Genomic DNA, 13730 nt, shown 5'->3' on the forward strand with positions numbered 1-13730 from the left:
CCTATCAAGAAAGACTGGATCAACTGGGCTTGTATTCACTGGAGTTCAGAAGAATGAGAGGGGACCTCATAGAAACGTTTAAAATTCTGACGGGTTTAGACAGGTTAGATGCAGGAAGAATGTTCCCAATGTTGGGGAAGTCCAGAACCAGGGGTCATAGTCTAAGGATAAGGGGTAAGCCATTTAGGACCGAGATGAGGAGAAACTTCTTCACCCAGAGAGTGGTGAACCTGTGGAATTCTCTACCACAGAAAGTAGTTGAGGCCAATTCACTAAATATATTCAAAAGGGAGTTAGATGAAGTCCTTACTACTCGGGGGATCAAGGGGTATGGCGAGAAAGCAGGAAGGGGGTACTGAAGTTTCATGTTCAGCCATGAACTCATTGAATGGCGGTGCAGGCTAGAAGGGCTGAATGGCCTGCTCCTGCACCTATTTTCTATGTTTCTATGAGAGAGAAAAAGAGTTAACGTTTCAGGTTGGTGACCTTTCCTCATATATATGGTTTAAGCATCTGAAGGAACGTTTTCTCGAAATATTCCCTAATCCCCAAACGTAATTAATGAAAAATTGCAGAATATATCAACTTTTCCTCTCTCCTCGTCCCCTCTCCTGATTACTTATTCACATGACCTCCAATGCCTGGAATTAGCCCGGCGCTTTTTTTTGGCATTGAAGCTTGACTGCGTTTGGTGAAGGTTTGTCCCAGTAGGAGGGCCTTATTAATTGTGAACCTGGCCACTTTGGGCAAATGTGACCCTTAAACAAGATGCTTATGATAATACTATTTTACTAGATTATTGGAGCCTTTTTAACAATGTAGCACAGCTGTTACCCTACATTTACTGTGGGAATATATATTTTATACTCTGTGATGACTTCTATCGCCATGGCGTCTATGCCTGTACCTGTGCTATTTAACCATGATGTTTCACCCCGCGTTTGTGTCACTGCACAGATGTTGGACGTGTTTTTGGGTTATTTCCGATTCCTGACATCGCTCCGACCAATGAAAACGATAACACATCGTTTTTTTTAAAGCAGGACGTTTTACGTATGCGTAATCTTTGACGTTGCGATCTCTAGTGGTTTCCATGACTTCAGTTTAAGAATCTTCCTTGGCACAGGCTCACTGAGGCGGAATCTGGCGGAGTGAATGAGCGAGCCTTGATAACATCGCAGCGAGAGCTGTCAGGTCGAGGGGGAATCTCTCGTTCCCAGTCGGACTATGGTGAAACCGCCCTGTGACTTCCTGATGTTTACAACTCGACTCATTGTGAAAATCAAGAACCTCCTCTTCTGGGCTCTCACTTATAGTTTCTGCGGGCTCTGTGCCTGCCTGGTCTTGCTGAAACTTTTGTGGCACATAATCAGGAAGCCAGCAGAAAGCTTTCAGTGGGTTGTCCGCGAAAACCTGCCCGCCTGCTTAAACGACACGTCCTTGGGAACACACTGTTATGTGCGGATCAAGGTAAGCGCTGGGGCGCTGCTGCCGGGTGCAGGCGGATCTGGGGCTTTGGTAGAACGGCGGGCTGCTGTTTTTAAATAATTCTTGTTCTGTATTTATTTTCGCCATTCGCCCCACGCACACTGTTTGTTTGTTCTTGTATCTCACTCACCAGCAAGAGGCCTGCATTTGATGTATTAACACCGACTGGGAAGCGGGGGCTGAACTGTTGTACAACATCAGACCTTCAGATCGTGCTCAAGCAAACGTGTTTCTGATTTTTGAGTACAGTGTTGTGAGATCGGTGGGCCGCCCCTGTCCACGAACAGTGCGATGTTCACTGCAGTCCATGCGACAGATTAATATTTCTCCCGGTTGCAAGACAGCGATTGGGCAGGCGTGTTTATCATCAGCAAGGCTGAGCGACAAAGTGCTGAAATCGAGGACAGCTCCTCGATCAACTTGGATCTGGGCACCTCCAAAATCAAACAAGCGTGTTTTTTTTTTAGAACTGACTCATTCATTGAATAATGCTTACAGGATAAATATTTTGATATGAATCATTTCGATTCCCCCCGCCCCATTCTCTATAAATGCAAAATAATGATGGCTGTTCACGATTGCCCGCAGTCATCTCCGACCCGCAGTCATCGAACTTAAAACTCTACCGTTTTCAGAAAGTAGAGCCTTTGCCTGCCAAGCACGTTCTCCCACTGCAGGGTCACCTCGAGCTGTGCCTTGACGAACACGCTGCTGGAATAATAATTTCAAAAGTGCCTCAAAGCAAGAAAGTCCCATGTAGCACAACATTATTATAATAATACCTCCTTTTTTGACCCAAACACAGAATTTCAAAACCCCTTTAGTTTGCTCCCCTGATCTTTAAAGCAATGCTACTGGACCCCCCCCCCCTCCCCCACCTCGGAAAATCATCACGCAAGTTTTTTTTTAAATATAAATATTTATAGTTGCTTCCATATATTAGCAAGACAGCCCAATGACAGTTTGAAACCCGATGATACTAGGGTAGTTTTCCTGCCCATCATGTATTTCAACGGGAGTTCTGTTTAACAGAACGCCCTGTAAAAGGTACATCTCATTTAGTAATGTATGCCTCATCAAAATGTGTTTTTGCAGTGTACAATACTTTGAAGTTGTATTAATTATGGTTTTAACTGTTAAAAGGGTGCAATAGTTAGTGCTGCAGTGATAACTCATATCTTGGCTGTAACAAAACAGTTGCAAAATATGTATTTGACTCTTGGGTTTCAGATTGATTGGGACTTACAATATCTAATGCTACATCTAACAGCCAACATAGTACACATCTGTCGATTAATTTAAAGGATGCAGCCAGTTCTCTGTCATCTCATTTCTTATAATTTAACTGTAAACAAGTAAAATACGTTGAGAAAACTACAATAATTTAATATTGGGGATCTTGTCAAGTCTTTTAATGCATTTTTGTTATAATGAGCATTTTAGCATATTTTGTTTGAATATGGACTGACATCTGATTAAACTGCAATGTGTTTTGTGTTGTTGAAAAATGACTGAAATGCTCATTATCTTTTGATGTCATACATGCACAAGATAGGAAAATTGGAGAACAGAATGGTGTTGAAAAGTCTGTGATAGATTACTGTTATTCTGTCAGAAGCTGCTACATTTCCTACATACTTTGCTCAGTGCATGCTTCTTAAGAAGCAGCTGCCAATTTTTTGATATCTAATAGATGAATCCATCTGCTATGCTGTGCTATTATCTTCACCTTATGTTTCTTCTTCCTGTACTGTGCTAAGTCTCTGTTTCAGATTGCCTTACCTCTCCCAATAGCTGCTTCAGGTGACCTATCCGCTCTGTCCACTTCAAACCCTCCCTCGGCTATTACATGCATCAGTGCTGCTGCGCTGTGTCCTCTTTGCCCCCCTGTTCCACCAACAAGAAATGCTGTGGAATTTGAGCTATCCTGTCAAAATCGGTGCTAGTGAAAAGTATACACCACTAGAGGATGTTTGGATAATCCATCCTTAAGACTGAGAGCATTAATGATGATGGGGGTGTAATGATCCAGTGGGAGTTAGATTTGAAGCAGATATGTAACTATCAGGGATGAGTCTTAAGAGACATGTAGAAAGAGGGCTGGAGACAAGACATCACGCAGCTAAGAGAGGGGGCATTTTTTGAAGTGAGGGGTCTGAGCGCAGGGCGAATTTCAGCGACACAAAGTGAACAAGGAATAGCTGGGGAGAACTTGCAGGGATAACCGGTCTAAATTTTAATTTAATTTTAACCGAGTTTAACACTCCATTATTGGTAGTCGTGCTTTCAGTTACCTTGGCCCCAAGTACTGGAATTCCCTTCTTATACCTCTCCGCCTCTATCTTTTCCTCTGCTTTTATGATGCTCCTCAAAACCTACCTCTTTGACCAAGCTATTGTTCATTTGTCCTGATCTTTCCAGTCTGTGGCTTGGTGCCAAAAATGTTTTATTGATACTGCTCTTGTTGAGCGCCAAGGGAGGTTTTGCTACAATCAATGCACTGAATTAGTGTAAGTTGCTGTTGTAAATAATGGGTAGGAGGAAAAATGAAACCTGCAGCATGCACAGAGATACCAGAGACATGGGCAATGATCTCTGAGAAAAAGAGAACAGAGCCAAAATGATGAGCAGGTAGAAGATAAAAGGGAATATCTGAAATGTATAGAAATGAGAATCCTGGAGAAACCAAACAGTAGGGCGAGGCAGATAAAATAATCTGATGTTGAGGCCCACATCGCTTTCAAGTTAACTGAGGATTTTTCACAGCTCTTCGTAAAATAGTATCATGTAAAAGATAATACCCATGCTCTGTAATCTTATTATAGCTTCCTCCTTTCATTCTGCACTGTAGGTGAAAGATTGAGAAAGGAGGTATATATGTGGGGGGAGAATGTGGGTGGTAGAGATGTGGAGGAGGATACCACAATCTGGAGCCAGTAGGGTCACCTGTTCTTTTCCAGTTACCATGGTGCGTAATAGTCATTCTAAATACAGATTTAACAATGCATGAATCTTATTAAATCGGATCACTTCTGCAAATGTATTCACTGCTATTACTATAATCAATTTTAAACCTTTAATTGTAATAAATGACTTTGGTTTGGTAACTAAGGAATTACATATTCTAATCTTGAACCTTAAAAGTGCAGTAACGGATGAGATTGTGTAATGTGATGGCTTTTTTAATGGTGATTAATTTTAATTTGCAGATGTGTCCAAAAAGTATAAGTCTGACTTGCTAACAAGGTTTTGATGCCAATGAGCTGTCATATTTAATTAGCAACTAGTGTTGAAGGCAAAAATCCTAATAATGCCTCAATGTTATCAGAAGTCGTGTAACTTATCCTGGATTACTGTAAGTTCCTGAAAATACATTATTATCTGGTTAACGTCAAAGAACAATCCATGTTGCACATAGCAGAACATGAGAAAACTCAAGGATAAGAAGATGCTACTCAGCTCACCTGGGGTATTCAAAAAGGGAGGGGGAAGTAATTAATTAATTTTTTTAAAACCTGGGTCACGAGGGGTGGCGCGATTGCACTCTGGCATAGCACACAAGAATAGCAACATGCAATGTAATTCCTCTGTTGAAAAAAGGAGAAAGGGATAAACTAGGTAACTATAGGCTAATTGGCTTAACACCAGTAGTCGGTAAGCTTCTCGAGGCCATAATACAGAGTAAAATTAATACAGGATAAAATGAATGGGTTTATTAAGAACAGCCAGCACAAATTTGTAAAAGCAAGTCATATCTGACAAATTTAATTGAGCAAATAATGGAGTGCATTGGTAAAGGAAATGCAGTGGATGCTGTCTATGAAGGTGTCTGATAAGCTGCCATATAGGAAGTCTATTGATCAAATGAAGGCTCATGATATTAAAGGGAATGCAGCAGCATTAGTAGGAAAAAGCAAAATACTGCGGATGCTGGAAATCTAAAATAAAAACAGAACGTGCTCAGTAGGTCAGGCAACATCTGTGGAGAGAGAAACAGATTTAACGGTTCAGGTCAATGACCTTTCATCATAACTGGAAAATGTTAGAGATGTAACAGGTTTCCAGCAACTACAGAGGCAGGGAAAGGGTGGCGGGAGCAAAAAACAAGAGGGAAGATCTGTGATAGGTTGGGAGGCAGGAGAGATTAAATGGCAAAAGGGATGATGGTGAAAGGCAAAAAGGGGATGGTAATGGAACAAGTAAAGAAACAAGAGATGGGTCTAGACAAAGTGTAAATGGGAATAGCAGAATCATTACCAACAGCTGCTATGTAAAAACATGGGGCAATGGTAATGATGTAAAATTGTTGAACTCAATGTTCATAGCCTATTTACCAAGATCCACTATATCCAACAAGCCCACTGATTCCCACTGCTACCTTGACAACACTTCTCCCATCCCACATCCTGCAAGGACTCCAGTCCACCCTCCCAGGTTCTCCGTCTTTGCCGCATCTGTTCTGACGATGCCACCTTGCATACCAGTGCTTCCAATATGTCTTCCTTTTTCCTCAACTGAGGATTCCTCAACTGTCAATGTATAATGTGGGAATGTGAGGTTATCTACTTTGGCAGAAAAAATAGAAAAACAAATTATAATTTAAGTGGAGAAAAATTGCAAAGTGCTGCAGTACAGAGGGACCTGGAGGGTCCTTGTGCATGAAACACAAAAAGTTAGTATTCAAGTACAGCAAGTAATCAGGAAGGCAAACAGAATGTTGGCCTTTATTGCAAGGGGGATAGAGTATAAAAGCAGAGAGCTGTGGAAGCTGGGTCATTGAATATTTAAGGCGGATATCGACAGATTTTTGAACGATAAGGGAATAAATGGTAGGAAAGTGGAGTTGAGGCCAGGATCAGATCAGCCATGATCTTATTGAATAGTGGAGCAGGCTCGAGGGGCCAAATGGCCTAATCCTGCTCCTATCTCTTATGTTCTTATGTCAACTGTGGCTGAGAGGGTAGCGCTCTTGTCTCTGATTCAGAATGTTGTGGGTTTAAGTCCCACTGCAGAAATTTGAGCACAAAAATCTCAACTGACACCCAAGGGCAGTACTGAGGGAGTGCTGCTCTGTCAGAAGTGCCATCTTTTAGATGAGATGTTAAATCGTCTGCTCTCTCAGATGGACGTAAAAGATTCCATGACATTATTTTGAAGAAGAGCAAGGGAGATATCCCTGGTGTCCGAGTCAATATTTAGCCCTCAACATCACTAAAACAGATTATCTGGTCGTTATCACATTGCTGTTTGTGGGGAGCTTGCTGCCCACAAATTGGCTGCCGCATTTCCTCCATTGCAACAGTGACTACACTTCAAAAGTACTTCACTGACTAAAGCGCTTTGGGACGTCGTGAACGGCGCTATATAAATGCAAGACTTTTTTTCAACCGTGATTGACAGAACCCTCGACCGCGCCCATCCAATTTCCCGTACTTCTGCTCTCATCCCTTTCCCTCCCTCCCAGAACCACGATTCCTCTTGTCCTCGCCAAGTCTTTCTTTCCTTCCACCCCACCAGCCTCCACATTCAACAGATCATCCTCCGCCATTTCCGCCACCTCGGAACACATCTTTCCCTCCCCTCCCCTTTCAGCATTCCGAAGGGACCATACCCTCCATGACACCCTGGTCAATCACCCCTCTCCTTCCCACGACACCGTCCCGTGCAAGCGCAGGAGATGCAGCACCTGTCCTTTTACTTCCTCACTTCCCACCGTCCAGGGCCCCAAACGCTCCTTCCAGGTGATACAGCGATTTACTTGTACTTGTTTCAATTTAGTATACTGTATTCGCTGCTCACGATGTGGTCTCCCCAACATTGGTGAGACCAAACGCCGATTGAGTTATCACTTTGTGGAACACCTCCATTCAGTCCGAAAGCGTGGCCCCAAGCTTCCGGTCGCCTGTCACTTTCATTCTCTACTCCACTCCCACTCTGAGCTCCCTGCCCTCTGCCTCCCACACTGTTCCAATGAAGTAACTGTAAGCTTGAGGACCAGCACTTCATTTTTCAATTAGGTACTTTACAGCCTTCTGGACTCAACATTGAGTTCAACAATTTCAGATCAGAACCACTGCTCCCATTTTTTTGGACAGCAGCTGTTGGTAATAATTCTGCTATTCCCATTTACATCTCTTCTAGACCCATCTTTTGTTTCTTGTCCCATTACTATCCCCTTTTGCCTTTCACCATCATCCCTTTTGTCATTTAATCTCTCCTGCCTTCTACTCTGTCACAGACCTTTCCTTTTGTTCTTACCTCCCCTACCTCCGCTTTCCCTGCTTCTGCACTTGCTTAAAACCGGTTACATCTCTAACTTTTTCCAGTTCTGATGAAAGATCATCGACCTGAAACGTTAACTCTGTTTCTCTCGCCACAGATGCTGCCTGACCTGCTTTATAGCATTTTTTGTTTTTATAGCATAGATAGGAAGTTGGTTAAGGGACAGAAAATTAACTAGTGGCTACTCAATGTTTATTGGACTGAAGGGATGTGTATGGAGTCAGTAATGGGACTGTAGCTCCTCTAAATATATAAATGATCTGGACTTGGATACCGGGGCGCAATTTCAAAATTTGCAGATGACACAAAAATAATGAACATAATTAACTATGAAGAGTAACTTCAAGAGGACATAGGCATGTTAGTACATTGCACAATGTTAGATAAAAATTTAATATGAATAAATGTGGGATGATACATTCTGGGAGGAAGAATAAGAGGATGAGATATACTCTAAATGGTTAAACTTTAAAAGGAGCAGAGAGACCTAGGGATTCAGATACTCAAATCTTTGAACATGCCAGGCCACCACACGTGGGATCTGTCTATGGCTTTCATCATTACGATCATCATCATAGGCAGGCCCTCGGAATCGAGGAAGACTTGCTTCCACTCTTCGAATGAGTCCTTAGGTGGCTGAACAGTCCAATGTGAGAGCCACAGTCCCTGCCACAGGTGGGACAGACAGTCGTTGAGGGTAAGGATAGGTGGTACAGCTTTGCCACGCATTCCTTCTGCTGCCTGCGCTTGTTTTCTGCATGCACTCGGCAATGAGACTCGAAGTGCTCAGCACCCTCCCGGATGCACTTCCTCCACTCAGGACAGTCTTTAGCCAGGGACTCCCAGGTGTCAGTGGGATGCCACACTTTATCAGGGAGGCTTTGAGGGTATCCTTGTAACGTTTCCTCTGGGCACCCTTGGCTCGTTTGCCATGAAGGAGTTCCGAGTAGAGCGCTTGCTTTGTGAGTCTCGTGTCTGGCATGCGGACATTGTGGCCTGCCCAGCGGAGCTGATCAAGTGTGGTCAGTGCTTCAATGATGGGGATGTTGACTTGGTCGAGGATGCTAATGTTGGTGAGTCTGTCCTCCCAGGGGATTTGTAGGATCTTTCAAAGGCATCGTTGATGGTACTTCTCCAGCTACTTGAGGACCTCATAGAAACATTTAAAATTCTGACGGGGTTAGACAGGTTAAATGCAGGAAGAATGTTCCCAATGTTGGGGAAGTCCAGAACCAGAGGTCACAGTCTAAGGATAAGGGGTAAGCCATTTAGGACCGAGATGCGGAGGAACTTCTTCACCCAGAGAGTGGTGAACCTGTGGAATTCTCTACCACAGAAAGTTGTTGAGGCCAATTCACTAAATATATTCAAAAAGGAGTTAGATGAGGTCCTTACTACTAGGGGGATCAAGGGGTATGGCGAGAAAGCAGGAATGGGGTACTGAAGTTGAATGTTCAGCCATGAACTCATTGAATGGCGGTGCAGGCTAGAAGGGCCGAATGGCCTACTCCTGCACCTATTTTCTATGTTTCTATGTCTACTGTACATGGTCCATGCCTCTGAGCCATACAGGAAGGCGGGTAGACCATGAAAGGGTAGACCATGAGCTTGGTGGTAGATTTGAGGGCCTGGTCTTCGAACATTCCCGCTGGTGCACTGGAGGCGGTGTTGAATCTCATTGTCACTGTCTGCTCTTGTTGATAAGAGGCTCTCGAGATATGGGAAATGGTCCACGTTGTCCAGAGCCGAGCCGTGGATCTTGATGACTGGGGGGCAGTGCTGTGCGGCAAGTACAGGCTGGTGGAGGACCTTTGTCTTAGGGATGTTTAGCGTAAGGCCCATGCTTTCATATGCCTAAGTAAATACGTCGACTATATCCTGGAGTTCAGCCTTGAATGTGCGCAGACGCAGGCGTCGTCCGAGTACTGTAGCTCGATGACAGAGGTTGGGGTGGTCTTGGAGCTGGCCTAGAGACAAAGAAGGTTAAATAGCTTCCCACTGGTTCTGTAGTTTAGTTCCACTCCAGCGGGGAGCTTGTTGACTGTGAGGTGGACCATGGCAGCGAGGAAGATTGAGAAGAGGGTTGGAGCAATGAAGCAGCCCTGTTTGACCCCGGTCCAGACGTAGATTGGGTCTTTGATGGATCCGTTGGTAACGATCATGGCCTGCATGTCGTCATGGAGCAGGCGGAGGATGGTGACAAACTTTTGGGGGCATCCGAAACGGATGAGGACGCTCCATATATCCTCACGGTTAACAGTGTCAAAGGCCTTTGTAAGGTCGAAGAAGGCCATGTATAAGGGTTGGCGCTGCTCCCTGCATTTTTTCTGCAGCTGTTGTGAAGCAAAGATCATGTCCGTTGTGCCCCGTAGGGGATGAAATCCGCACTGTGACTCCGGCCACATGGAGAAGGGGGTTGAGGAGGACTCTAGCGACAACTTTCCCAGTGGCTGATAGCAGGGAGATTCCTCTGTAGTTGCCGCAGTCGGACTTGTCCCCTTTTTTAAAGATGGTCACAATCACTGCATCTCTGAGATCTTCCTGCATGCTCTCCTCCCTCCAGATGAGAGAGATGATGTCATGTATCCGCGCCAAGAGCGCCTCTCCTCTATACTTTAGCGCCTCAGCAGGGATTCCATCCGCTCCCGTAGCCTTGTTGTTCTTGAGCTGTCTTCTGGCTTTTCCTACCTCATGCAACGTTGGGGTCTCACTGAGGTGGTGGCGGGTCGCATGCTGCGGGATGGAGTTGAGAACACTTGAGTCAAAGGCAGAGTCTCAATTGAGGAGATCTTCGAAGTGCACCTTCCAGCGGGCCCTGACTGCCTCGGTGTCCTTGATGAGTGTTCCCCCGTTCTTGGCCAGCAGTGGGGTGGGGCCTTGGGAGTTTGGACCGTAGGTGGCCTTGACTGCGATGAAGAATCCTCGCATATCATGGCTGTTGGCCAGTTGTTGTATCTCCTGTGCTTTCTCCATCCACCACCAGTTCTTTAGATCCAGGGTTTTTTGTTGGACCTCAGCTTGAACCGCCTGTAATGTTGCTTTGCTGCTCCCGAGTTGGGTTGTTGCTTAAGGCTCAGAAATGCTCTGCGCTTGCGATCTATTAGTTTTTGGATCTCCTGATCATTCTCATCAGACCAGTCCTGGTGTTTTCTGGTTGAGTGACCAAGTGTTTCTTCGTAGGCAGAGGGGGCAGACCAAGCATTCTGCATCTCTGGGTCATCAAGGCACGCCAGGTTAGCTGTGATAAGAGAGTGGAACTCACGATCACATGGAGTAGTTAAGGCAAATAGCATAAGGGGAATCTGGATAAATACATGAGGGTGAAAGGAATTGAAGGATATGTTGATGGGGTTAGATAAAGTAAGGTGGGAGGAAGCTTGTGTGGAGCATAAATTCCAACTTCGACCTGTTGGGCCCAATGGCCTGTTTCTGTGCTGTCAATTTGATGTAACTCTAGGTAAGTTCAGTAATTTGTGAGTTGGTGGGAGGACAATGACTATGAAATCTACTGGATTGTCATAAAAAACAAACTAGTTCACTAATGTCCTTCAGGGAAGAGAGCCAGCAATCTCTGCCTTCATTTGATTCCAATCCCACATTATGAGATTGATTCTTAATGGTCAATAAATTATGCTTATCCCGGATTGGCTACATCCCAAGAACAATTTGAAAAATACATGTCCCATAAACTCCACACCAAATCGATCCTGTTTGGTTTTGTTGAACTCTTGAGTTATTTGGTGATATGTAATTTACTCAAAGCCTTGTCTCATTTTACCCCCACAGGTAGGTCATAAAACATAAGAGCACTTATTGCTTTATGTGACAGTTTCATTCTGTCCTGGCAACATGATCTTTCAATGCGGATGGTATATTTGGGTAACTGTAGTCTTTGATGGAGCTGGTGGATGCTGCACATGTGTATACAAATACAATTTTAAAAATCTTATCATTTGCTCTTTTAAAATGGGTGATATATTGTACTTGATTTTTTTTCTCTCTCTCTGAATTTCTAGGAGTCGGGATTAAGGTTCCACTATGTTGCTGCTGGAGACAGGGGAAAACCCCTTATGCTGTTGCTGCATGGATTCCCAGAATTCTGGTAATGATTTTGTTTTTACTTTCCTGAATCAGGAGTTTGTAGCGTTTGAGATGTTGCTATTCTCTCTGTTCTACTCCTTTATTATGTATAACAAATTTGATTGTAGAAATGATTTTATATTGTAATGAACTGAAGCTGATATGATTTTGAGTGAGATTGCACCAATAGTCTCAAAGGTAGAAGCACATTAAGAAATTTATTGCTTTCAATAGGTCTCACGAAACGATAATTGCCATGTTTGCATCACTTTCCAATGACTGTGTTGTAGAAACTGCTGCATATGTGTTGTGCATATGTGACAGAGTAGAGAAAAATGGTAAAAAGACAAAATTACAAGCTCTTTATTTGAATTTGTAACAAGATAGACGAGTTGACAGCACTAATAGAAATAAGTGGGTATGATCTGATAGCCATTACAGAGACGTGGTTGCACGGTGACCACTGAAGCTGGAAACTGAATATTCAGGGGTATTTCGGAAGGATAGGCAGAAAGGAAAAGGAGCCGGGGAAGCTCTGTTAATAAAGGATGAGAGTGCAGTAGTGAGAAATGAGATTGGCTCGAAGATCAAAATGTAGAATCAGGAAAAGAAGTCACTGGTGGGAGTAGTCTATAGGCCCCCAAACAGTAACATAGAAACATAGAAAATAGGTGTATGAGTAAGCCATTCGGCCTTTCAAGGCTGCACCACCATTCAATATGATCATGGCTGATCATGCAACTTCAGTACCCCATTCCTGCTTTTTCTCCATATCCCTTGATCCCTTTAGCCGTAAGGGCCACATCTAACTCCCTTTTGAATATATCTAATGAACTGGCCTCAACAACTTTCTGTGGTAGAGAATTCCACAGGTTCACACTGTAGGACCGAGTATAAATTGAGAAGTAATGGGGGCTTCTAAGAAAGGTACTACAATAATCATGGGCGATTTTAATTTTCTTATAGATTGGACAAATCAAATTGGCAAAGGTAGCCTTGAGGACGAGTTCATAGTGTATTCAGATGGTTTCTTAGAACCATACATTGTGGAACCAACCAGGGAGCAGGCTATTTCAGATCTGATAATGTGATAGGATTAATTAATGATCTCATAGTAAAGGATCCTCGAGGGAAGAGTGATCATAGTATGTTAGAATTTCAAATTCAGTTTGAGGGTGAGAAACTTGCATCTCAAACTAGTGTCCTGAACTTAAATAAAGGCAATTACAAAGGTACGAGGACAAGTTGGCTAAAGTGGACTGAGAAAATAAATTAAAGGCTAAGACGGTAGATAAGTAGTGGCAGACATATAAGGAGATATTTCATAACTATCAGCAAAGATATATTCCAGTGAGAAAGAAAGACTACGAGACTAACTCAGGAAGTTAAGGATAGTATCAAATTGAAAACAAAGGCATACAATGTTGTGAAGATTAGTGGTAGGCCGGAGGATTGGGAATTTTTTAGAAACCAGCAAAGGATGACTAAAAAAATAATAGAGGGAGAAGATAGATTATGAAGGTAAACTAGCAAGAAATACAAAAACAGACAGTAAGAGCTTCTACAGGTATATAAAAAGGAATAGAGTAGCTAAAGTAACCGTTTGTCCCTTAGAGGATGAGACTGGGGAATTAATCATGGGAAACAGGGAAATGGCAGGGACTTTGACCAAATATTTTGTATCGGTCTTCACGGAAGAAGACACTAAAAGCATCCCAATAATAATAGATAATCAAGGGACTATAGGGAGGAGGAACTTAAAACAATCACTATCACTAGAGAAAAAGTACTAGGCAAACTATTGGGACTAAAGATGGACAAGTCCCTGGACCTGATGGCTTGCATTCTAGGGTCTTAAAAGAAGTGGCTGCAGAGATAGT

The 13730-nt window shown here is 43.4% G+C and overlaps 1 protein-coding gene across 1 annotated transcript in view; it reads left to right on the forward strand.

The window, feature by feature from the left end:
• Window positions 1-1227: 1227 nt before the first annotated feature.
• Window positions 1228-13730, forward strand: part of ephx4 (epoxide hydrolase 4) — a 59425-nt gene continuing 46922 nt past the window's right edge. The window contains exons 1-2 of the mRNA XM_070886600.1: window positions 1228-1470; window positions 11787-11872. Coding sequence (XP_070742701.1) covers window positions 1228-1470; window positions 11787-11872 — 329 coding nt within the window. The remainder of the gene's footprint in view (window positions 1471-11786; window positions 11873-13730) is intronic.

This window comes from Pristiophorus japonicus, chromosome 8 (assembly GCF_044704955.1).
Source record: "Pristiophorus japonicus isolate sPriJap1 chromosome 8, sPriJap1.hap1, whole genome shotgun sequence".
Lineage (NCBI taxonomy): Eukaryota > Metazoa > Chordata > Chondrichthyes > Pristiophoridae > Pristiophorus > Pristiophorus japonicus.